This window comes from Ceratotherium simum, chromosome 3, assembly GCF_057802395.1.
Source record: "Ceratotherium simum simum isolate JZ-2026a chromosome 3, ASM5780239v1, whole genome shotgun sequence".
Taxonomy (NCBI): domain Eukaryota; kingdom Metazoa; phylum Chordata; class Mammalia; order Perissodactyla; family Rhinocerotidae; genus Ceratotherium; species Ceratotherium simum.
Genome location: NC_141902.1, coordinates 61,048,976 through 61,074,387, shown reverse-complemented (window position 1 = coordinate 61,074,387; position 25,412 = coordinate 61,048,976). Strand labels below are relative to the sequence as shown.

The 25,412-nt window shown below is 38.7% G+C and overlaps 1 protein-coding gene across 4 annotated transcripts in view; it reads right to left on the bottom strand.

The window, feature by feature from the left end:
* The window catches only part of MAP2K5 (mitogen-activated protein kinase kinase 5), a 252,190-nt gene that overhangs the window by 201,971 nt on the left and 24,807 nt on the right, over positions 1-25,412 (bottom strand). For all 4 annotated transcript variants that reach the window (XM_087428587.1, XM_004421737.3, XM_087428588.1 and 1 more), the window contains exons 4-7: positions 15,254-15,323; positions 11,548-11,588; positions 10,532-10,599; positions 3,510-3,558 (exon numbers count right to left, since the gene is read on the bottom strand). In XM_087428587.1, coding sequence (XP_087284713.1) covers positions 3,510-3,558; positions 10,532-10,599; positions 11,548-11,588; positions 15,254-15,323 — 228 coding nt within the window. The remainder of the gene's footprint in view (positions 1-3,509; positions 3,559-10,531; positions 10,600-11,547; positions 11,589-15,253; positions 15,324-25,412) is intronic.

Genomic DNA, 25,412 nt, shown 5'->3' with positions numbered 1-25,412 from the left:
TCTCATTTATGTTTTAGTCTTCATGTGGGACCTGAGATGAATTGTAAGAATCTCAAAGTTTTATACACTGGTGATAATACAGTTTTTAAAGCTAATTTTACAGAATAGCTATTTTTCTTCCTTTTTTTTTCCCCAAACACAAAAAGTTTTTCTAAAGGTGTGTGAAGGTCTCAAAATAACAACCAAATGTGCAGCAGGATCAGAATTACTTCTAGATCTGTGACTTCTTACTACATTTAAACTTGATTTATCAGGAATAGGAAACATTATCACCCTCTCCTACAAAATCTAAAAAATAAAAAGAGGAAAAACAACTTTAGAGATGCAAAGGCCTAAGTCATACACCCTCGGAGTAACTGCGCACTTTCTTAACCCTTTAAATTGACCCATCACGCCATTTCTAATTAGTTTCAAATCAAGGGCCAATGTTTAAGAGATGATACTGCACTAAAACTGAAGTGGGAAAAAAACATCCAGAAAACACATCAGTAGCACTGATTTATAGCTCTCAATAAAACATGCCAAAAATACCTTATGAATTGTTTTAAGCTGGAAAAAAAGGAATCCTCCATCATAAAGAAATAACATAAAAACAGCGTCCCCATTCCAAACACTAAATGTTAAACTTTTTAAAGATTTTATTTATTTATTTTTCCCCCAAAGCCCCAGTAGATAGTTGTGTGTCATAGCTGCACATCCTTCCAGTTGCTGTACGTGGGACGCGGCCTCAGCATGGCCGGAGAAGCAGCGCGTCGGTGGGAGCCCGGGATCCGAACCCGGGTCGCCAGCAGCGGAGCGCGCTCACCTAACCACCAAGCCACGGGGCCGGCCCAAAATGTTAAACTTTTTAAAAAGTGCTTGTTTTAATATAATATTAATGAAATTAATGGGGAAAATGAATTGGAATTCAATTATGGATCAGCAAAGAAAATATTCTTCGTTTATTGTCTGCTTGTGTTAAGAAGAATCAGTACCTATCGCTTATAAATCATTACAATGAAAATGCTCAAATAATCCTTATTTTATATGTAAAGGTCTAACAGAAACTAGTCCTATCACTAGATCTTTGCTTCACAAATCGAAGCAATAATGGTTTCAGAAAGCAGTCACACTCTATGAGCAGACAATTGGAGAGATTTAGTAAATCCCACTTTATAGAGCAGAGACTAATCGGAAAACACAAGCCAGTCAAATGTTTCTTATGAACTGTTGACACTATATCAATGCTGAATCAATTGGTGGCATTTACCCTGAGTGACAGAAAAGAAATAAATATTTATATCACATAACCTATATCAATGAACCCAGGCAGAAAGCTATTTCTAACCTGTCAATATTTGATTATCTTGAAGAATCATGTCCCTTTCTTTTAATGATTAATATGAATTCCTTATTAAATCTAAGTGGAGGCTAGTGGAAAGGCAAATCATTATTAATGCTTGAGAGCATAAACCACTAAAATAAAAAACTATGCTCAAGTGTTAAAGTATCGTTAAATGTGACTTACATCTTCCATATCAAGTGGTGTCAGCATTCAGCCCAGAAATTTATTGACGTCCACAGCTGTGCACATTACCTTACTGCAATGCAATCTCGCTCACTCTTTAGTTACCCTATAGCACCAAGGATCTGAGGAATTAGTAGAGGAAGGAGGTATTTTGAAGACTTTCAATGGTGGGGGTTTTTTGTTTTGTTTGTTTTTGTGAATGAAAAGTAAATATAATAGAGGCTAATCCTTAAAAGAAAGAAAATGCCATACTGTTTAATGTGGGGTTATCACATTCCCAAGGGAAAGCAATAAACAACCTTTAAGTGTCAAAATCACTGCCATGACAAGCTTCCACCACAGAGAACCTCATAACTGGGACCACTAAGATATTTATGGTACTAGGTTTGTTGTCAAAACATTAGGAACATTTCAGAATGTTTCTTTTTTGCAGTGGAAATAAACTGTTTTTCATCTTTGAAAGAAGAATCTATGACAGGTTATTTTCCATTGCCTGGGTTGAACAAAAGTAGTTAAAGCTTCTGAATTTATGTCAATCTTGAAATATATTTTCCAGCTGAAGAACACAAGTGGCTCACACATCAATTACAATTAGTAACTAGAATGCAAGCATGTTGAAGATACATAGATATCCTAGGCTCAATATTTCTGCTTTTAGTCAGGTTTTGTTTCATACCGGTTCTGAATACATCCAGGGCATTAGGGGACATACATGTGGACCTCAATCTAAACAAACCTTTGGCTGCTTAGAGTTAAAAGTACCAGGTAAATATTATCTAAAATTTTGAGACCATCAAAATTTTACATACAACACCAGATTCTCTTTAGCTGTACATAGAACATTTAAGGACTAGAATTCATATACTCTGGACGACAAACAGACGTCAGAACCAGATCAACTTACTTTTTCTAACTGTATTCAAGGGATTGTGTGCTAAATAAGTAAGGCTTCCAGAAGCACTACCATACAGTCACCGTTTTAAGGCAAGACATCTATTAAGCCACAAAGTTACAGGTGATATTAAAGGACAAGCATGAGGACCCAGCTTTGTCTTCTTGACATGCTCCACTACAAGTACGTGATTCACGAAATGCCAATGAGGCTTGGAGAGGTCAGCGTGTGAAGGCACTGAATAAGCATCTGAGATAATTAAGATTTCAGCCTTCGAAACATGGACGGGAAGTGAACAGCAGTTAAGAAAATCAATAAGAGTCTTTTATTTGCAGTGACACAGATGTCTCAGTCAATAGAGCCTAATAGGCAGGCTTGATCGCAACGGACAGGCGCCTGCCTCCAAGGCTATCAAAGGGCTACCTCTATAACAAACATTAAATCGCATTTATGTTGCTATTGAAGAATCGAGGACCCTGTAGGTAGCTTAACTCACCAGTGTATGTTCAAAAGCACTATACTATTTCAGATGTGTCCATTTACTTGAATCAAAATTAGTGGAAAATAACTGGCCTGCAGGCCCGTTTGTCCCTCACTGGCTAGGATAGGTCATTCAGCTTTAGATAGCCAGATGACTAGGCAAACCAAGGGCTCCTAAAGCCAAGGATTTTAAATGCCAAAGGTCTGCTGTTACTTTGTTCCCCTAAAAAGCCAGTGTCGGTTTCAGGACAAAAGAAGGAGCTAAGGTGAGAAAGTAACAGTTTTTGTTTTTCTTCCCAAAGATAATGAAAGAAACAGTCAACTCAGGATGCAGGGCCCTTTCAACAACCCATGGGTTGACACACTTGTTCAGAACTGATTAACTTTTTTTTAAACTGAGATGGCAGCAGGGTGTGTGCATGGTACTTCAATCTGCTGGGAGTCAAAACCATTAGCACAGTTTGAAAAACGTGCTGCAAATTGTTCTGCCAATCAAATTAAGCCATGTAATTCATTTATGACAAGAAGAAATTCACAGACTCTTTATCTGTTTATTAAGCTTATGGATTCAAAAACTGGACAGTAATAAGTTACTACTATCTGAAAATCTTAATATGTAATGACACCTACCTGGCCATTTGCTAATATTTTTTTCAGTTCTGCAGAGGACTTCTTTAAGCTGAAAAGGAAAGACAATTTTCAATGGCATGATCATCAACACCTTTGAACATCACTGAAAACTCCAGACTAAAATATACCTTGATTTTAGGTGTAGACATGGACTACACTCTTTACATCCTTCTCCCTGTAAAAATTTTCTTCAAAAGTAACTGGCCAAATGGCAAAGGTTATTAATAAAGAGACTGAAACTCTGTTAGTAATCAAAAGCAATGAAGAAGCCTACAGTCAAAATGAAGCTGGAATATTGCATGGACTAATTCAGTGACCTTTTCTTGGCTATTCTGCTGCCTTTGGGTAGCCTTTCAGTGGCTATTTTATGTGGCCTCTGTCATCCACTAAATACAAAGTACTTAACAACGCACTCTTAGAATGTACACAGCAACTAAGATTACAGAACTTCAAAAGATAAAATAGTGTAAGTCCTGATCTTTTGCTATACCTAAGAGTTATAGTTCAGCTTTCTGGGAAGCAAACATGTAGTAGAAATACATCCTGGTACTCACTAGCTGTGTGCTCTGGGAAAAGTTACTTATCCTCTCTGTACTTCAATTTCCTCTTTCTATAAAATGGGGAAAACATCAACTTTATAGGGTAACTAACAAAAATTAAATATTACAAAAAGCCCTAGTACTGCGTCTTGCACACAGAATGTGTTAAATAAATTTCAGCTGCCTTCTCTTTCCTTTCCTTTTCTACAGGTTTGAGAACCAGCTTCCAGAGTTAATTAAGGAATATGAAAATGTTCTTCTCTGGACACATATGACTATGTAAACATTTATGTGGATGAATTTAGGGTAAGTGACCAAAGGATGCTCTGAAGTCCTCCTAGCTTTATAATGACTTATACCTGTACCCTTCTGTCTAGTTAATACAGTGGCGTATAAAATAGTACCTCCTCCTATCAATGTTCTAATTTGAAACTTAAAGCTTGTTAACTCTATTCTTAATTTATCTACTCTAACCCTCTACCCATCTACCAAATTAACTCTCCTCTCTTCTGTTAGTTATCTGTGTAGATGTCTTTCTTCCTACTACACAGTCCCACAAGACTGGAAGCTCCCTGAGAACACAGACCACATCTTACCTCTCTATATATTCCATTCCCTTCCCACCCTTGAACCTAGCCCAGCGACTTGGCATGTGCTAAGTGTGAAATAAATGATGGTTGTTGTTCTGGTTATTATATGATGGTAACACACACATTCATTTGGTACCTTTAATAAATTGTATTTGAGAAAATAGACTTAAATTTGACCAGCCTCACCATTCCAAGTTATAATTATTCTTCTTTCTAAATACTTAAACTTCTGCTATGGTCAAATGCAGACTTTGAAGCCTGAGTCCCTACTTTCCCCAGATTTAAACTTTCAACCAAGGGTTCTAAATATTAATAATGTCCTCCCAAGTCTAAGAATTCATGCACTGAAGTGGCAGTTATGAATTTTGTAGAATAGGACTAAAGCTGAATCATATACCAAAAAATAAAGAACTTCCTAAAATCAGATCAGTTAAAAAAAAAAAAAAAAGCAGCTACCATCTATTGAATGATGACGATGTCCCAGGCACTGTGCTAAATGCTACTACTTATAATCCTGATTTAATCCTCACAATAACTATAACCCTGTGGGGTATAGGTATTCCTAATTTATAAAGGAAACTAAGGTACAGACCTTGCTCAGTCAGTCTCTCTCTCTTATACACACACTTTGTTTCTTCCAGGAAACATTTAGATCCTTGTATTCCCACAGATGACACCCAATTTAATAGTTGCAATTATTATAAAAACAGAAATAACCAAACAACGCCCAGGCAATGTTTCTTCACAGGTATTCCATTATGTCATACAACTTGAAATAATAACATTTTGATTCATTGCATTTACAAAACACCTTTCATCCAAGAAACAAAACGTGATTCCTTAATACAGCTTCATCAATCCTCCTAACACCAGAGGTAGAGAGATGGAAAGTTTAATCATCCTAATTTTACAGAAGGAGAAAGCCAAGATGTTTAGGAAAGGACTTGCCTTGGCAGTGGGACTTGAATTCAGTAATTATGACCTAGGAACACCATGTGGATTAGTAAACTCAGTTTAATAAACAGTCATCCACCTAAGGCAAAGATCAATTCACGCTTTGAGAGTAAAAGAGGAAAAAGCTCATTTCATTTATTATGCCAATATCTGGCTACCAATTTGGTTTGGTAAAAAATATATCTATATATCCTGGCAATTTCTTTGTGCCCCAGTTTACTCAGTATTTTGTTTATTTGCATGGTCACAGTGACTTGAGCTACCCAAAATCACTCTTAAAAACATTTTAAAATGTAAATGTCATACAGTTGCAACCTGGGTACGACACTTTAAGAGGGACACTGAGACATCCAAAGAAGAGTAAAAGGGTGAAGGGACCAGAAATAATATCATATCAGAAAAGCTGGATGAGTTGGGAGAATTTAATCCAGAGACCAGACTTAAAGGGAATATAAGTTTGCTTGTTCGTTCATTCATTCATTCATTCAGGCATTACTGACTATCTCCCGTGTGCCAAGCATCATGCCAGGAACGGGGAATTCAACAATGAATACGCTACAGTTCCCGCCCTCAAAGAGCACAGAATCTACCGGAGGACAGAGGTGACTACAACACAATGTGCTAACTGCTACAGTAAAAGCAAGCACAGGGAACACGGGAAGCCACAGAAAGGGTACCTGGTGTAGACTGGGAGGTGGGTAATCATCAGGGATGGTTTTCAGAAGAAGACAATAGCTTTGTTCCTCAAAGATGACCAAGATAAGCCAGACTGAAGGCAAAGGAGGGTTAAAAGAGGAGGAAAGCAGGAAAGAGGCAGCAGCAGATGTGAAGGCCCAGGAGTGACAGGAAACGTGATCCAGTAAGGGCACCACGTGTTCATCAGCAAAGCTGGAAGGTCAGGTGGGAAGGGGCGGAGTGGCGGGTCAGGGCTTGGAGTGGGCAGAGGACCTACGTGTGAAAGGCCATTGCTTTCCTGCTGTGGAGGGTACACTTTGTCCTGAAGGTTGTGAGGAGCAGTAAAGGGAGGAACGATGGGCTCAGAACTCATATCAGCAAGACCACACTGGCTGCAGCATGGAGGAGGGACTGCAATGGGGCAAGACTGGAGGGGGATCTATTAGGAGGCTGTAGAAGTGATCTAGAGAGCCTGAACTGCCTGTGCGGCAACAGGGGTGCTGGCAAGTCAACAGACTCCAGAGTGATTCAAAAGGCAGAACCTACAAATGTAGGGACTGACTGGATGCGGGGCTGAGGAGGCCCAGGAAGCAGGTCATCTGGAGTGAGTAACGGGGTAGATGTGGGAGAATTTACTGAGACAGGAAATCTAGGAGAAGAAGTGTTTGGAAGACAGGAAGAGCTATCACCTAGAAGAGGGGATAGCCTTGTTCTGAGGGCTAAATTAAATCTTCCTGAGTGGGCACTAAAGGGAGACAAATCTCAGCTCACGAAAAAGAATGTTCTAAGGTTCAGCTACGTGAAAATGGAAGGGGCTGCTTTAGTCAATCAAGTGCCACAGGGATGTTCAGGTGGAGCCTGGATTACCAGCTGGCAAGGAGTGGGGAGGCTAGCATCTAAGGAGAGCAGTGTCAGATTGCTGCTTCTCCTCCTCATTCTCCACACCACAGGCAGAGTCTTTTATAAACATAGAGTTGGCCATGGCACTCTCCTGCTGAAAGCCATCTAATGGCTTGTCAATATGCAGAGAGGAAAATTCAAACACAAGCCCCCCACGCGATCTGGCTCCTGTATGCCTCCTTTCCTCCTATCCTCCTATTGCTCTCCTCCTCTCTCCATGCCCTGCCCCAGCCCAGCACCCTTCACTGTGCTCCAGCCAAACCAGCCTACCCACATGCTGAGCTCCTTCTCCAACCCAGAGCCTTCACTTACACTCTCCCCTCCCTCTGAAGTGCCCTTCCCTGGCTCTTGACGTGGCTAGGTCCTCCTCAACCTTCAGGCCTAGACGGAATGTCACTCTCCCCTGAGAGTCCTCCCTGAGCACCCAGTCTGAATCTAAACATATTCCTGCCTAGTGTTCTCTCTCTTCAAAACCTGCTTGTTTCCTTCATAACATTGTTTCCTTCATAACATAATTATAAAGCATTAATTATTTGTATATTTGGGTTGTTTTTGGTCCGTATGCCTATTAGATAGCAAGTTCCAGAGGATAAGGACCACACTGTATTCCTAGTGCACAGGACAGCAACTAATGAATAGGAGGCATTCAATAAATACTTTTGATTAGTTATCAACATGGGGCACAGAACATGGCCAACTTAGGGTAGCATATTAAAATCACCTGTAGGACTTTTGCAACTTGCATTCCTCCCATAACAGAAATCACTACGGAGCAAACTACCATGACTATTTGGGAGGCTGTCATATCCTGAAGGGAAGACGGTACAAGAAAAGGCTGAAAATCACTAGATCAGATAGTCTCTGTCCAACCCAAAGACTTTATAACACTCTGTGAATATAAATGATAGTATTTTTAAAAACCAAGCTAATTCACTCACGTTTTAAAACCAAATCTGAAAGAACTGAAAAGTTATCCTGCTTCTTCTCTGTCTCACCATCTTTTTCAATTCCATCATGCTTTTTATACCGTGATGAACTTGGACCTAAAACACCAGGAAAGGTCTTTGTTTTTCTTCAAGGCTCACGGACAGTCTGTCTGAATAACATCTTTCTGGAAGTAGTGGTAATAATTAAATGCCCTGCCCTCTTTGAGCTGAGTGTAACAAGTGACCCTCAGTCCCCGGGCCTCTACTCTGTTGGACCATGGCTCACGTGCCCAACAAGCATGAAGAGAGAAGCTGCAAAGCACTGCCTGGCAGAGCCAAGCCCTTGAATGAGAACTAAAAGGCCTACCCCTCATGCCCACAAGACAGGTGATCCACTGGTGAATAACCAGACTAACTGTATTTTAAGACAGAATAAATTGTATAAGAAGGAAACACACTTTAAGAGTAGTGTGCTCTGGGCTGGCCCCATGGCTTAGCAGTTAAGTACGTGTGCTCCACTGCTGGCGGCCCGGGGTTCGGATCCCAGGTGCGCACCAAGGCACCGCTTCTCCAGGCATGCTGAGGCCACGTCCCACATACAGCAACCAGAAGGATGTGCAGCTATGACATACAACTATCTACTGGGGCTTTGGGGGAAAAATAAATAAATAAATAAAATTAAAAAAAAAAAAAAAAGAGTAGTGTGCTCATAGCAGGAAAGCTGGGAGTAGACATACTGACACCATAATGAAGCAATCAATGAAGTGACTTTTGGGGAGAGAACAGGGAGTAAAGAGAAAGTCAGAAGGAGAGACTTTACCTACAGTAAAGCCCCTTGGCAAAAGAACCAAGATTCTGGGTAGGGAGGGCTACAGAAGGCAAAGTAGAAGCCTAAACTACATCTCAGCCGATAAAGGGCTGTGCAAAGATTGGCTCCTCCCCTAAACCTAGAAAAGCCTGGGCACAGGATGGAAGGGTCTTCTGGCTCCATGCTGGCATTTCAGTCACCAGGGTGAATACGTACACACAGAGCAATCACTTCACAGTGTCATCTTCAAGTACAGTAATACGATGTTTACCGGCTGAATAACTGAATGTATAACCAAAATGACCTAGAATTCTATCAGCTTAAGCAGGTCACCCCCTCTATTTGAGGACCTTAACAGTCTGGAAGTAAGTTCTCAGGCCTGTCAGAAGAACACTTTGAAAAGGCTCAAGTCTTCAGTATCCATCCCAGTTGTAGGGCACTGTTAGCACGAATTAATGAAAATTATCTTCCTTCTTCCATAATAGCTTCAATCTCTTGTATAACCAAAGATACAAAAATGAGCAACATGGCTGGTCAATTTAAATTTCATCACTTTACTCTTTCTTTGCCTGTTTCTGGTAAAGACGTCAGTGGATAGACACTGGCAAAAGATGGACAAATAAGAAAAAAATAATAAGCATTACAATTTACAAACAAAATCATCAAGGCATGAAATAGTCAAAGGCACTGAATTTTCCGTATAATTTGAAGACTGAAGGAAAACCATTCCAGGGACTAAAATTAATAGTTCAACATGTTTAATTTCATCTTTCTCTATGAGGTCCTTTCTCTTCAGTCAATACACACCTAGAGTTACCTACCTGGTCGAATTTCTTCTCAGCCACATAAAATAGCTGCCCCTTATCCCCGGTTTTGCTTTCCACAGTTTCAGTTTCCCGTGGTTAACCACAGTCCAAAATTATTACATGGTAAATCCAGAAACAAACAATGCATAAGTTTTAAACTGCACACCATTCTGAGTAGAGTGATGAAATGTCATACCATCCTACTCCATACTGCCCAGGGCGTGAATTATCCCTTTGTCCAGCATATCCTCCACTGTACACGCTACCTGTCCGTTAGTCACTTCGTAGCCCTCTTTGTTATCAGATCAACTGTCGTGGTATGGTAGTGCTTGAGTTCAAGTAACCCTTATTTTACTTTATAATGGCTCCAAAGCAAAAGAGTAGTGATGCTGGCAATTTGGATACGCCAAAGAGAAGCCATAAAGTGCTTCCTTTAAGTGAAAAGGTGAAAGTTCTTGACTTAATAAGGAAAGAAAAAAAATCGTATGCTGAGGTTGCAGAGACCTATGGTAACTTTTATTACAGTATACTGTTATAATTACTATATTTTGTTATTACTTACTGTTGTTAATCTCTTACTATGCCTAATTTATAAATTAAACTTTATTACATATAAGAAAAAACAGTATACATAGAGTTAGGTACTATCCACAGTTTCAGGCATCCAGTGCGGGTCTTGAAACATATCCCCTGTGGGTAAGTGGGGACTACTGTACACATTTTTTGGCCTTACAGAAAAGAGGCGTCATCCCACAAGCCTCTTCCCCACCCCCAACTTTGTAAATGATCATGCTTATGGGCACCCTGCACTTGTTTGCTCTCACCTATTGCTTGGAAGTGAATCTGAGACTGCTGGGCTGCTGTGTTGAGAAGGTCCGGCCCGGGTATTCACCTACAAGTAAAGAAAGAATCTTGATCAGTCTTGTGTTCTGAGGACACAGTTCTAATTAACCTATAATTTGCCACAAATTTCTCATTTCACTATGAAGGTTAATTAGCTTGTTGCTAGACAGACCCATGGTTGAAGCCTATTCAGTATATAGGTTACAGAACTGCACAACCCTTATATTACATCATACTCTATTCCTGTCATTATTCAAATACTTAAATAGTGCTGAAAAAAGGAGAGATGAACAGGGGAAAATCTCAATTCTAGACAAAAAAAATTGAATTCATTGTTTCGTTTCACGTACAAAAACAATATGTACAAAAAAGTACATTAAGAATACAACCAGAGATTAGTAGTGAACCTCAAGTTGTCATATCCTTCCAGCTCTAAAACCAAGCAGAACACTGTAGAATGTCTCTTAGTCACTGAAAAATGAGGTCCAAGTAATTAATTATAAAGTGCTTGCATCTAATACAATAGCCAGCTTTTCTTCCAAATGTGAAGCCTTAAGCAGAAATCCAGAATTCAAAATGCACAGAACAATGAAAAGACATTAAATAGATATATGTTTCCAGCATAAATATGTCAAAAGAAGAGGGGGGGTATTGTGTGTGCAATATGCTTATGTGCTTAATTAATCACTGAAATGAAGTCTATATTTTCACTCAAATAAATCTTTGTCGAGACCAGTACCCAGGATCATCCTGAAGAAATGGACCAACAAAACAATTCCAAATAATAAAAAATATGGCACCAAAACCCCTGTATCCAAATATATACACATATTGAGCAAATACTACAGATGAATCCCCCTCCACCTCCTGTTTAAAAAAAAAAAAAGGATCGCTTGTCAGAGCTTGAGAAAGTTCAGTTTTATTTGACATTTCAATAAGTGGAACACAGCATTACAAATCCATCTAACTTTACTGAAACAATTATTGAAATTCGTACCTTCAGGCCATGTATGTTCCGTTCCCCAGGAGGCTTGCAGGCTGAAACAATAATTGACTAAATTGTAGAACACATCAGGGCCATTTACAAATTTGCTCAAAATGAATCGTTTAAAAAGAAATGAGGGTGACACAAAATTAGCAGAGAGAAATGATTGAAAAGTGGCTCTCAAGACCCAAAGTGGGAATTATGAACCAGGGTTTTTAACTTGCAGGAGTGAGCATTTATAAATGCAAAGAGCTTTCTGACACCACCTCATATAAATTCCAATTTCTGCTTAAAACATATAAAAATCAAGTTAACTGAGCTAAAATGATTAGATTCCTTTCATAATTCAAAGTTCTGCAATCTTTCCTCACTCTATTACATTGTATATCTGCTCTCACTGAAACTACTTTGAAAATAGCCAGGGTTGGGGGTCGGGGGTGGGGAGAGTGAAGGAAGGGTCTTTTAATGCCAAAAAGACTGCTAGAGAGTCTAAGACAAAATATTCAAGTTTGAATACTAGTTTGCATAGCAATAAGCAGTTAAATTTATTAAAATACAGAGATATCACCAATTTCATTGCATTTCTTACAACTCTTGACATCTGCTGATATTTAAATCTAAAGATAAAGCAGTGCCAGGAAAAATAATAATTTCCTGACATCATTCTGAGTTACAGGTTAGAACCTTTCCAATTCAGCAAATAATTCTTCACCAAATGTTACAAAAACAAAAGCTTCCTGCCCATGTTACAGGCTGCTTCCATCTGAAAACTACAGTGCCCTACATATTGTATGTTAAGGGGCCATCAATTTTGACTGATTGCTTGGGGAAGGATGAATTCGATTTTTTTTACTTCTCTCTCAGATATACATGTATTTTTCCTGTTTCTGACAACAAGAAATAGAGCTATTTAATAATAAGATGTGGGTAATAATTACAAAGCACATCAGTTGCTTTAATTTTGTGTATTTCAAGTATATTCAAATTTGTTATTTTCCTAGAAAATATATCTAAACTTTAATAAAGGATTTTTATTTGTTTTTCTAAAATACATTAAAATTAAGACTCCAAATCTTCTTTCCTTAAAATGGAAATTAACTTTTTGAACAAAACAACAGCCACATACATTTGATGCCTAGGCCTTGAGGGACCATTAATACCTCCTAAGACAACACTTCAGAGTATTTTCACTCAAGTACCCAATGCATTCATAAACTTCATTTAATAAGAAAGTAGCTAACCAAGGAATTAGAGACAGGTATCAACTCTTACCTCTTACCTTAACATCTCCCTCGTTCCTCAATTGGCTTCTCAAACCTTTATTATTGGAAATCTAAACAGTATTTTAAAAACCCAGTAATCTCATATTTCCTAAAGTTACGGAGTCAGAAGTTACCATAAAACTAGTAAATTTTCATACTTATTCACATGTGATGTTAAAACAGAATTGTTTTCTCCTGTCCTTCTCACTTGTTCAATCTAGAGATTCTTTTTAATATGGGGCCTGATCACAGAATCTAAGGTCCGAGGGTCTCTAATCAACTAGGTAGACTCAGGTGATATACCCAATATGTCTATACCCTAGTATAAATTTGCATAACCACCCTTATCTACATAACATGGAGATAAGTAAGCAAAAAGCAAAAGACTACAAAAAACTAAAAACAGTTGTACAATAGCATGCAAAAAAAATAGAGATAGGGAGACTGAGCCTTATATTTAAAAAAATTTAAATTTGGCTTGGAAGAACTATATTTAATAACACACTGGAGCCTAATATGTTCAGCACTAGGATTACATGTGACACTCACATCACATTTATTTTCTTCTTTCAAGTATCTTCTCTTTTCAATATACTCTTCTCCACACTCCTACCAGGCCCTCCAAACTACCCCTATGCCCACTCCACTAATATTTTAACTTATACGCCCTCCCACTTTAAGTAAATTGTAATTTAAACAAAATTCTTACTCAAAGGGTATATTAACCACTTATAAAGTGTGTGACTCTGAGTTGCTTAACTTCTCTGAGCCTTAATATTCCCATCTATAAAATGGAAGCAATAATACCTAATAGAATTAAGTTGGGAGAATTAGAAATGATGACACTTAAAGCAATACTAGTGCCTGAACAGAGCAGGTGTCTAAAAATGGTTGTTATTATTATGGGAGGAGGCACAATGGTATGAACAGTGAGACTGACAGGGGCTGCTCACAACATAAAACAAAACTTAAACAGATTTTGGATGAAGAGAAATAGTATTGTATTGAAAGAAAAAAAAAAGAAGACCCACAGCATTGGAACTATAATTCTCCAGGATACTGTACTAGGATCTGATACAATAACAGAGCTGTAATGTCATTAAGTAGGGAAGAAATTTAACGGAAATTTTCAGCTGGTAAAATAATATTCCTTGTGGAGAAACAAATTTTGAAATTTGCCCAAATTCTCTGGTCACTGAAAATATTAAGAAATAATCAGCATCCTTGTTATTGGCCTAATACACAGAAATGGCAACATTTCTTTTTTTTTCTGTTTCAGTTTTTAGTCTTACGTACAACAGAAATGGATTAATCATAATGCTTGTTTCAGACACACTATCAATGGCCCTATTTTATTTACTTACTTAGCTCTTTAGTAAGTTACCATTAATAATGTACTAAATACTCCCAATCCTGCCGCTCACATTAATGCTAGAAAAGCAGGATTACTCTTGAACCCAGATCTTCTCACAGGCTGGCCGAGCCAGCTGCCTTTGGAGACTTAATCAGTGCGAATAAGAGTCTACTGGTTAATTGAGCCATTCAAAATTCAGAGAGTTACAGGTAATGAAAGTCTAGAATGTTTAATTGGAAAACTCATCCATGATTATTTGTACAGTATCAGTTAAGCAAAGTTAAGTTTAACTTTTAATTATTTCAATTAAGTTATTTCTAGAAGTTACTTAGAGAATTTCCTTATCTAGTCCATCAGTTAGAAAACATGGATTCCAAGTGGGGCAGTGTACAATAGGTGAAAGACTAAATGGTTTATATAATTAAACTGTTCTTTTTCACCGTTATTCAAATTTTGAAAGAACATTTATATATAGAGTGGAATAATCATATCTGATACAAGGCCAGTACTACCAAACTTAAAAGGGAAAAAGAAAATTATTTGACCAGGTGATTCACCAAAACTCACCCTCATCAGCTCACAGTTTTGGAGATTTAACAATCAAAATTCCCATTTACGAGGATTTTCCATTATTTAGAAAACGCTTCCTCAAAAAACCAAGCACCAAATATTCCACCAAAACTTCTCTCCTAAAACCCCTTAGTAAATCTTAGCTCCTGTACTAGCCAAAAGCTTTCTCTTCAATAGCAACTTTGGCTACCATCATGAGCCACAATTTATAAATATCCAAAATTAAAGTCATTCATTTGCCTTGGTTTAGAAACCATGTGGACCCCCAAAGAGTTCTTTAAGCGAATGTAAGTATGTACTTTAAAAACAAAAAAACAATCTAGTTAGTTTAATTTACTCTAGTAAATTAGATATTTTATCTGCCATAACTATAATATAGCCTGCAATCCCCAGGATAATGAATACTCCTTTTGTTTTTTCAAATTAAGAGCTAAACATCATGTTATGTGCATTTAAACCTTTGGAAAACATAACTGTTGATGAAACAGTTTACTGAAATAATCATTGTTGATTAGAATTTGTTCAACATTACCTCTTGGAAATATCTGCAGAGGCTCTATTAACTGTCCATTTACTTGCTGTTCCATGACTGTGGAATAATACTGCAAAGAGATGACAGAAAGAGATTACTCAGTAATGTATGAATACTGGAACAGACACTTATGGGTTGTTTAATTCATAGTACTTCTGTAAATTGCTGGTATATACATATCAGCCTCGAGAATACTTTTTCCCTATTTGCACATCAAAATGACTATAGTGAATATTCAGGATTGAAAGTCCAATATAGCATTATCCACCACGCTGTCGTTTATCTTTAAAAGTAAAAATGTTGATTAAGACCCTGGGTTAGCGTTTCATCTCTAGAAATATTTTGGAAATGGTCTGTATTTAAAATGACACAAAAAGAATTTTAGTGGAAATTTCTCAAATTGTCTCTTGTTCTTTTTCCCCAAATTTTTCAAAGCAAAATGAAGATGCCACACATTTAGCTTGAACCTATATGCCAGTCAGTTGATCAAACACTCATATTTGTGTAAAAAATGCACGGATAACGGAAATCTAAATCATAGAGACTGGAACAAGCAAATAAGATATGGTCCATCCAAAGATGACAGGATTAATATGATAAAAAGGTAGCCCAGTTTCAAGCAAACACACCTTTTATGTTTTAGCCTTACAAACACTTTCGTACAGATCAAATTTCACTTTAAAATTCTGGGCACAAAAAGTCAAGTTCCAAGTGAAAAAGCTTTCACACCCCTTCATAAACACGAATTCATTCAGTAGGTTGTATTATTCCCATTTTCCTTAACATACTAACTGGTGAGCATATGTCCACTCAATTTGGAGATGGCTTCTGTGCCCTCACTTCTTTAACACTTGACAAACAACAAAGTTGTTCTTTGTGGAACAAAGAATGTTCTTAGTGGAAAAATATCAAGGATGAAAACCGCCGATTTTGTGTTCTGAGGGGCTGTCACAGAGCAGAACTCCCCTCTAATCCTTGCTGTTTTTATATTAAAAACACACACATTAGAGGCCGGCACAGTGGCACAGTGGTTCAAGTTCACGCACCCCACTTCAGGTGGCCTGGGGTTCACAGGTTCGGATCCGAGATGTGGGCACGGACCTACGCACCACTTGTCAAGCCATGCTGTGGCAGGTGTTCCACATATAAAGTAGAGGAAGATGGGCACAGATGTTAGCCCAGGGCCAATCTTCCTCAGCAAAAAGAGGAGGATTGGCAACACTTGTTGGCTCATGGCTAATCTTCCTCACCATAAAATAAAACAAAAAAACACACACACATTATTTAACTATCATATTTTCAGGAAATTCTTCCTTCATAATCATTTGCTGACATTCTAAAAAAGTTTATTTTTAGAAAATATATACATATATCTTCCTATTGCTTTTACGTATATTAAAATTATTACAAGATTGAGTTTTTTCCCTTAGAAATAATGTGGAGCTTTAAAATTCTACATTATCTTGGGAATCACAAGTTAACAAGTCTAAGGCCCTTTGCCCTAAAAACAAAGCAAAGGTGGATTTTTGATAGCTATGGACTGATATAAGTGTACCCTGCTCTCCGAGGGCTTTCAAACTGTAAAGGAAACTGATCCTCTCCTTCCATGAATGTAAAAACTTATATACATACAGCATAAACATGTGTGACACACTCTGGAATACATATTAAGGCGAATGCCTTTCAGGAGACTATGTTCCTTAAAACCACAGAAATATAGCACTCGCCATTACTCAGTGATGACAAGTAAATGAAATATCAATCATGTAGGCTGTCAACCTTTTGGGACAGCAATAACTGTTAACAAGTAGTCTGGAAAAATTGTCCGAAAATGACTTGTCCTCGGCACACAAGTATTCGAGGTTTCCATGGAAAATTAAGATGCCAGTGGCTATTTGGAACATTGCTCAGGTATTCTTTTTAATGGGAAATTTGCTGGTTATTGATCCACAGCATGTACCCCCTTGCTTCTAGAAGGCTGCAAGCAACTTTCCAATCAGTGGCTGTCAAAAAAATTACTGCCTTTTTATACTGATACAAGACAACAGCAGTGGTGATGTTCTCCTATAGTTAATGCTTTTCTTTAATCAACTGCTATATACAATAGGTTAGTAATTTCAGTTACTACTTCACTACAGTCCTAGAAATCAAAATAAATAAAATATCCTTATGCTCTATCTAACAAATTAATTATAGAGTTGTCTGAAACTGGTGCTTGAGGTCAAGTTTGAAAACAACCTCAAATGTAAAGGGTCAGAACAGGTGCAATGCATTTTTTTCCTACTATAAAACCTTGCATGCATGAAATTGACCTGTTTTCCAACTTTATTTATTTACGTCACAAAATAAATAAATAAAAATTGTTTCTCTTTCATTTCACATCTGTGCCAAATCAAATGGCAAACTATATATACTTTTATAATCATTGTGAGAATTTTTTAGTAATCTATACACATCTGTTTGTACTATGATTAACAGCCACTATAATGATATTAAGTATGCCATTCGCATACAATTTCAATTAAGTATTAATTCAATACTTGATACAATTTCTCTAAAGCAAGTAGTTAAGATTTGGTTTTTACTTTCTGCAATTCTTCCAATCCAAGGAACATTTTCTCCTGCTGGAATACTGGGTTTGATCTGTGTTTGTATTAACAGAGAATCTTGTGATCCACCCAGCAAAGTAATTCACCATCAAGGACAAACTACAAAGGATGGTAATTAAACCCATAGCATGGGCCCACTCTAGGCAACTGATCTCTGACGAGCAGGCCTGGTGAAGGCCGGTGGCCACCAATGAGGCACCAGTCCTAGGAGCTCAGGCCACTGCTTATGTGTTATTCCCTAAGGGACAAGGATAAAACTCAGAGCCATAGCGTGGTACCTCCTGGCACAGAGCAGTCTAGCTGGGCCACGAGGCCTGTGCTGCCCAGTGAGATAAGCCAGGCACTAGAGGTGTTAAAGGACTCAAACCCAGGAGTCTCAGTTCTGTCCATTTCCTAGCACACGCCCTCAGTGAGGAAACACTCACTGTGCCTCAGTGTACTCATTTGTAAAATGAAGATGGTGTCTACCCACAAGATTATTGTGAGACTCACAGGAGAAAATAGGTAAGATAGCACTTAATACGCTGCAAAGCAAGTTGTTTTTAGATCTTGATCCTTTCTTCCGTGTTTTTATGTATTTTCCCTCTAAAGGGATTCTTTCCAATTTTGTTCTAAATAGTGATAAAATAAGCAATGATAATAAAAACAAGACTTCTACCAGACAAACCAAAATGAAAAAACAAAAACCTAAAGCTGTATGCCAAGATACTTAACACAGCTTGTACAGAAGTAACAAAGTGACCATTATAACATTAATGGAGCCATAATTTGAAGTTATCCAAAAAACTTCCTTAGCTTAATCTCTATAATCAGATCCTGGCTTTCATTAACCCTAACACAAAGCCCTGCACATAGTAGGTGTCCAACAAGTATTTATTGATTGAAATGAGGCCCAATACTGATTCTGCTACTTACTAACTTGTGTAGCCTTCAGGAAGTCATTTAACGTCATTGAACCTTAGTTTCCTCCGAATGAGAGTAAAGATGCCTACTTCACTTCATTACATGGGGTTACTGTGAAGCTCGAAATTAAACTGCAGCAATAGAATTAGTGAAGGCACTTTGTAAACTATAAATGCATTATTAGCAGCTAAGAAACTAAAAAGTGGACCTCCCAATACTGAAACAATATTAAGCACAGTACCTTCTGAGTAGAAGTGTTCCCATCATTTAAAAATACAAAGATAGTTATATATAAAAAGTACAAAATGTTGCTTTCAAACTAAATACATCAGCAGCAGTTATAAAATGTGTTTTCTGCTGGTATCTCTTACAGAATCTGTTACCCGCAGTAATTGCAGCAATAATCAATAAGCTAACCGAGTAAAAGATTAATCAGTTTTGTGACTGCTAATGGAATCTCCAGTACCAGACTCAGATTAGTTTCAGAGTCCCTCTGAGATGTTCTTCAAAATCCTTAAACAATTTTAATAAGGATGTGACAAAGTTTAGCATAGTCATCCAAAAATCTAATTAATTTGAAACAGAGGGCCAGATTCAACAAGGGGATAGCAAGTACAATTTTTGGCTTTGTTTTGTTTGCAAGTTAACTTATCAAACAGTGTTCCTATTGGTTAGGAACCTAATTTTAATTCTAACAGCACAATTCAATCAATAATTACAACATTTTTTTCATGGAAATCTGCTATATAAAAAACTTGAGTTCCAAAACAGCACAGTTTAATTTATAAGGCACAAGTTCTCTATTAAAAGAAAGAGAGAGAGAAGAGAGACAGAGACTAACAGAGATGCACACACACAGAAACAACTATCACTTACTGAATCCTTACCGTGTCTTAGGCTCAGTACTATGTATTTACGTTTATTCATTTAATTTCTCACAACCCTATCCTATTGTATGAGTATCATTACCCCATCTCACCAGATGAAGCAAACAGTTTATCAGTGAACCAAGAAAAATACTTTCACTTTAGTCCATGCACTCAGAACATAAAATGTATGTTTACTACTTAAGGGTCAAAAGCTAAGTTATCTCGTAGTTCTCATACCTCAAAACATTTAACTAAATAAACCGGGCTGCTGGGTAGACTGCTGAGCTGGTGGAGAGCATGGCTTCTTCATTCACACCCTATGTGGGTCAGGCCATGTCACCTGATCTTTCAGAGACTGGGGGAGCACGGCACGGTGCAGTGCAAAGACACCCGTGCTGATGGGTGACCTCTCCTTCCTTCTTCAGTGACCCCCCTCTGGTTTTCCTCCTACCTCTCTAACCACTCGACTCAGTTTCCTCTAAGTGGTTCTTTCCCCGCTCCTCCTTTAAATGTTGGAGTTCCCTATGGTTTTTCATCAACCTTCTCTTCTTATTTCACACTCTCCTTGAGTTAACTTCAGCCACTTCAAAGGTTTCAATTGCCAGAGAAGTCATTGAGACTAATTAGGAGCTGATGAATCACAAATCTTTATTTCTAGCCCCGATTTCTCTCCTAAGATTCGGAACATCCCCAGTTGCTTGTCCAGAGGCTCCTCAAATTCAACAGGTCCCTACCTCTCCCACCCCTCCCTCATGCCCTGGACCTGTCTTCTGCCACCTGGGTTCACTATCTCAGGAAATGAGATCGCCATGACCAAGTTTCCCAAACCAGATATCTGGAAGCAATCCAGACCATCTCTCTTTCCTTCTTCCCCACACTCAATCAATCACCAGTCTTATTAACTCTACATCTTCCTCACTTTTCAAATCCCTCAAGCTAGGACCCTCCATGATCTAGCCCACCTTTCTTCCCAAACTCACCTCATACTCTACCTCCCTCACTATCCATACCACCCTGAATCACAGGTAGCTTAGCTCCTCCTGAATGCACGAGGCATCCTTTCACCTGAGCCTTTAAACACACTGTTCTCTCTGCCCAACACACACCCTTTCCAGTCCCCTTGTCCTAGCTTACCCCACCTAGACACCACCCTCTTCAGGAAGCCTTCTCTGTCCCCAAAGCTAGATCCGGTGCTCCTTCTTTGTGCTCATAGGGCACCTAACACTTAAGCATATTACAGCATTTATCACTCTGCCTGGTAATTATGGGTTTTTCTTGTCCTCTCATACTGAATACTGTTTCTTTTTTTTGTTAATCTCCCTGACCGGACCATAGCCCCATGAAGGAATGAGCTATATACTCACTGCATCTCCACGGACTAGCAGGGCACTTGGCCAGATAGTTGCTATCCCATAAATATTGACTGTATGAAAACCTGGCTATACGAATAAGCAAGCAAATCAGTGAGTGAGTGATCTCAGGTCCCAGCCCCACATTTACTAGCTATGTGACCTGGAGAAAGGCATGCAATTTGTGCCTCAGTCTCCTCAGCTGTAAAAGTGGGAAAAATACCTGCCTTGCTCACCTCATAAAGGTGTTAGGAAGATCAAAATCAAAGGAGCTGGTATATGGGAAACCTTCTTATAAATTACTTGAAAAAAATCTTGAAATAGGACGCAGTACTATGAATTTCCCACTTCCAAGCAACAGTACATAGTGAAAAATGTTGATAACAATAGGGTGACACAGAAACCACCAAACAAGATCCCCGAAATTTTTAGACCAAGTACAGAGGTATAATTTTTTTTTTTTTTTTAAAGATTTTATTTATTCAGTTTTCTCCCCCCAAAGCCCCAGTAGATAGTTGTACGTCATAGGTTCACATCCTTCTAGTTGCTGTACGTGGGACTCGGCCTCGCGTTGGACGGAGAAGTGGTGCCTCGGGGCGCTCCCGGGATCCGAACCCGGGCCGCCAGCATCAGAGTGCGTGCACTTAACCGCTAAGCCACGGGGCCGGCCCCAGAGGTATAATTTAACTAACTGATTTATCAAGGCTGAGTCAGTATTGCCTCCTCCTCTCGCAATTACTACAGTACCATAAATAATAAAATAAGTAAAAGGGTATTATAAGGAACATTGTTTCTCTTCCGGAAGTTCATCAAGGGCAGGGACTATGTCTTGTGTATTTTTATTATCTCTTATGACAGAGATATTAACCTCAGGTCTATATGGTCTTTAGAAGATCCTTGAAATTATATGCGAAACGTTGCATTGTGTGCATTTTCTGAGAAAAGAATAAACAAATTGCCTCAGATTTTCAAAAACACCTTTGTCTCCAAAAACCTAAGAAACTACTGCCATACAGGGCCTAGCACTGTGCCTTACACATAAGAGGTGCTCCACAAGGGAAGGAGGCAGACAGGAACTAACACAGACATGGTAACTACTTTCCTTGGCTGTACTTCTAACTTACTCAGTGGCAAGTCTTACATATCAAATCACATCAAATCAAGTTTATTTATTATTCTTCTATACCTTTATAACAGGACAGTTTCCTAAATCTTTACGTGCCTTCTAATGGACAACATAATTAGTACAGTATTTCAACTTATAAGGAATATGCACACTGGTTTTTTCCTACTAATGATAAAATTTTCAAATTCCTGCTTTATCAGTACTGTAAGCATACCCCATTATATGTAGCTCAGCCAGTAATTACAGCAATAATCAATAAACTAATCAACGATTTGCAGTCCATAGTTAATTTATTAGTTTTCCCAGTGAAGAACCCAACAATCTTAACTGTCAAATGGCTAGAAATTCAACTACAACACTACTCAGATGTATCATCAGTTATACCTTCTTTCAATTGTTTCTTATACTTTAAGAGGCTTTCCCTCTGTGACACTGACCTCTCAGGAAGCATACAACTGCTCCAGTAGTCAAAAATAACATACGCAGCCAATCTATTTTGAATACCAAATTAATGACTACATTTAATTACCTGGCTTCAGGTACCCCCACTCCCCATAACTCATTGTCCCTGCCTTGAGCTGACTACAGTGTGCACATGCTCTTCCTTAAATGACTCTAGACCAAGGAGCCACATACGATCATGGATTGATCAGATGATGAGAAAGAAAATCACAAGGAAAAGTCTTCCAGTGAAAAGGTCAATAGGGAACAACTCTGGGGCCTGTTTACAGGCTAATGTATTTATTAATGATTTGGAAGTGAAAAAGACACTAAGTTGGCCAAGTTCAATGATAACATTTTGTTTTGGATAGTAAAATTATAAAGAACGTTAGGGAACTTCAGATGGTCTGAATAGAGGTTTGGGCAACCAATAGCAGATGCAATTGAACTTGGCTAAGCCTAAGGTAATGTGCTTCGGCAGAAGAGTTTAAATCTGTATTTGGCGATGGTTCCAAAACTTGCAGGATCCTCTCAGCTGAAGCTTTCAGTCATCAACATGACTAGCCTGAGGCAGTGTCTACACTGATCTTTTACCTGATTTCTAGGTTGAAGCAATTCTGCTATACTTTTGAAGCAGGAGAAGTTTAAATAGTAGCTTCAGGGAACCTGCCACTTAAATAAAACAGGACCATCAGGCCATGCAGACAGCTGGCCAAATTGGACATTCTCATATAAACAGACTGCTTTATTCAGTCAGTTCCAATGGTGCTTTGATAAAGATCTGGCCTACTGCTCAACTGCTATTAAAAAATAAATAAATAAGGGCCGGCCCGGTGGCATAGTGGTTAAGTTTGCATGCTTCGCTTCAGCAGCCTGGGGCTCGCAGGTTCGGATCCCAGGCGTGGACCTACACACCGCTCATCAAACCATCCTGTGGCAGGCGTCCCACATATAATGTAGAGGAAGGTGGGCACGGATGTTAGCCCAGGGCCAGTCTTCTTCAGCAAAAAGAGGAGGACTAGCAACAGATGTTAGCTCAGGGCTAATCTTCCTCAAAAAATAAATAAATAAGGCAGTGAGAAATTAGTAAAGAACATACAATATACATAATGGAGAAACATACATTTAGAGAGAAACAGCTTGTTTGGAAATTTTCAATTACCTCAATTTATATCTTTTTGGACACAGTATATTTCCGAGGTTGATAATTTACTGAATTGCTCTAACTTTACCATATTGTAGCAAACTCACATCCACCTTTCAGATATACGTAGAAAATACTCCTCTTGTTTACAGTAAAACTGGCCTGAGAGCACAGAGGTACCCTAGGAACTGCCAACAAGGGCCTAACACCTTGGTTATGCCCCACAGCAATGCTACTGCTAGAGGTCCACCATTTCCTCACCACTCACATCTCCTTTGAAGATAAGCTCCTAGCCATAGCCCCCAGGGGGCTAATGGATGTACCACATGGTTCTGCCCCCTCAGGCCAGCTGCCACAACATAGGACCCCAGAGGAACCAAACTACAGGCTATGCTGAGCCCTCCACAGAGATGGAGGTGAACTGGGAACACAGCGACATGGATGACAAAATATTGGTGGTCCAAATCTCCTGTTCTAGGGGTCCCCAGAGTGCCCTGGTGCCACCCTGGCTGAGGCCTGCTTGTGCTCATCCTTTCCTTTGCTTCCAGGAGCCACATAATAAACCCTCATTCTGATGCAAATTTGAGTATGCTTCTGTTCCTTGTTAGCAAAGATGCCCCAAGATAGTTCACAAAAGGGACTAAATAAGGGGCTACCACATTTTTATCACTATTTCAAGGGCATCCAAATGTCCCAGACAACACAGACAAGGGAGTTAAAATAACCTGCCTCTGAAAAAAGTTTTTTCTTTGACTAGGATGAGAAAACAAAATAAAAACTTTATGTATAGGTTAGAGCATGTCATTATTTGAGTAAGAAATGCTGAGTAATTTCCAAAACAACTTATTTATTTTACTCAGTTTACTTTTCTCACTCTTTTCACAGTTTCTCTACCCTGACAAGAGAATATACTGTATTATCAGTTGTTTAGATGAACTGCATTGAATTAGGAGATTAACCACTCATTGAAGGCCTGGCTGACTTTGCAGAGTACAAAGTAGGTTCAAAGTAGGATCTACTTAATATGGGGCATATTTAAAAGCACCACACGGAAAATGAGCTTCTAATCTCTTCACTGTCTAAAGAAAACTTCTAATAGCAAAGGCCCTGAGGCTGTTAAATGTTCAACTCCTAAGTAGGCAACAAATTTTGTGGTAAAATTCAGCCTTGCAGGTAAGGACAAAATCTTTAAACTTCAAAAGCCCACAGAGTATTTTTTACATTCCTATTCAAACTCAGGTACACTAACATTCTAGTAGACAGCACTACTTTTTGCTATCAGGAAAAAAGCAGAATTTGCAAAGCTTCCTCAGGAGGACTTCAATAGATGCCAAAGAAAAAATATCACTTAAAACTACCAGGAGTGTGGGGCCGGCCCCGTGGCTTAGTGGTTAAGTGCGTGCGCTCTGCTGCTGGCAGCCCGGGTTCGGATCCCGGGAGCGCACTGACACACCGCTTCTCCGGCCACGCTGAGGCCGCGTCCCACATACAGCAACTAGAAGAATGTGCAGCTATGACATACAACTATCTACTGGGGATTTGGGGGGAAAAAATAAATAAATAAAATCTTTAAAAAAAAAAAAAAAAAAAACTACCAGGAGTGAAGAGGCTAGGAGTCTGTGTCCAAGCCTTCCCACTCATTAGCAATGTGACCTCCTACTGAATCTCATCTCCTTGGGCCTCAGTTTCCTTATCTGTAAAATGAAACAGTTGGACAA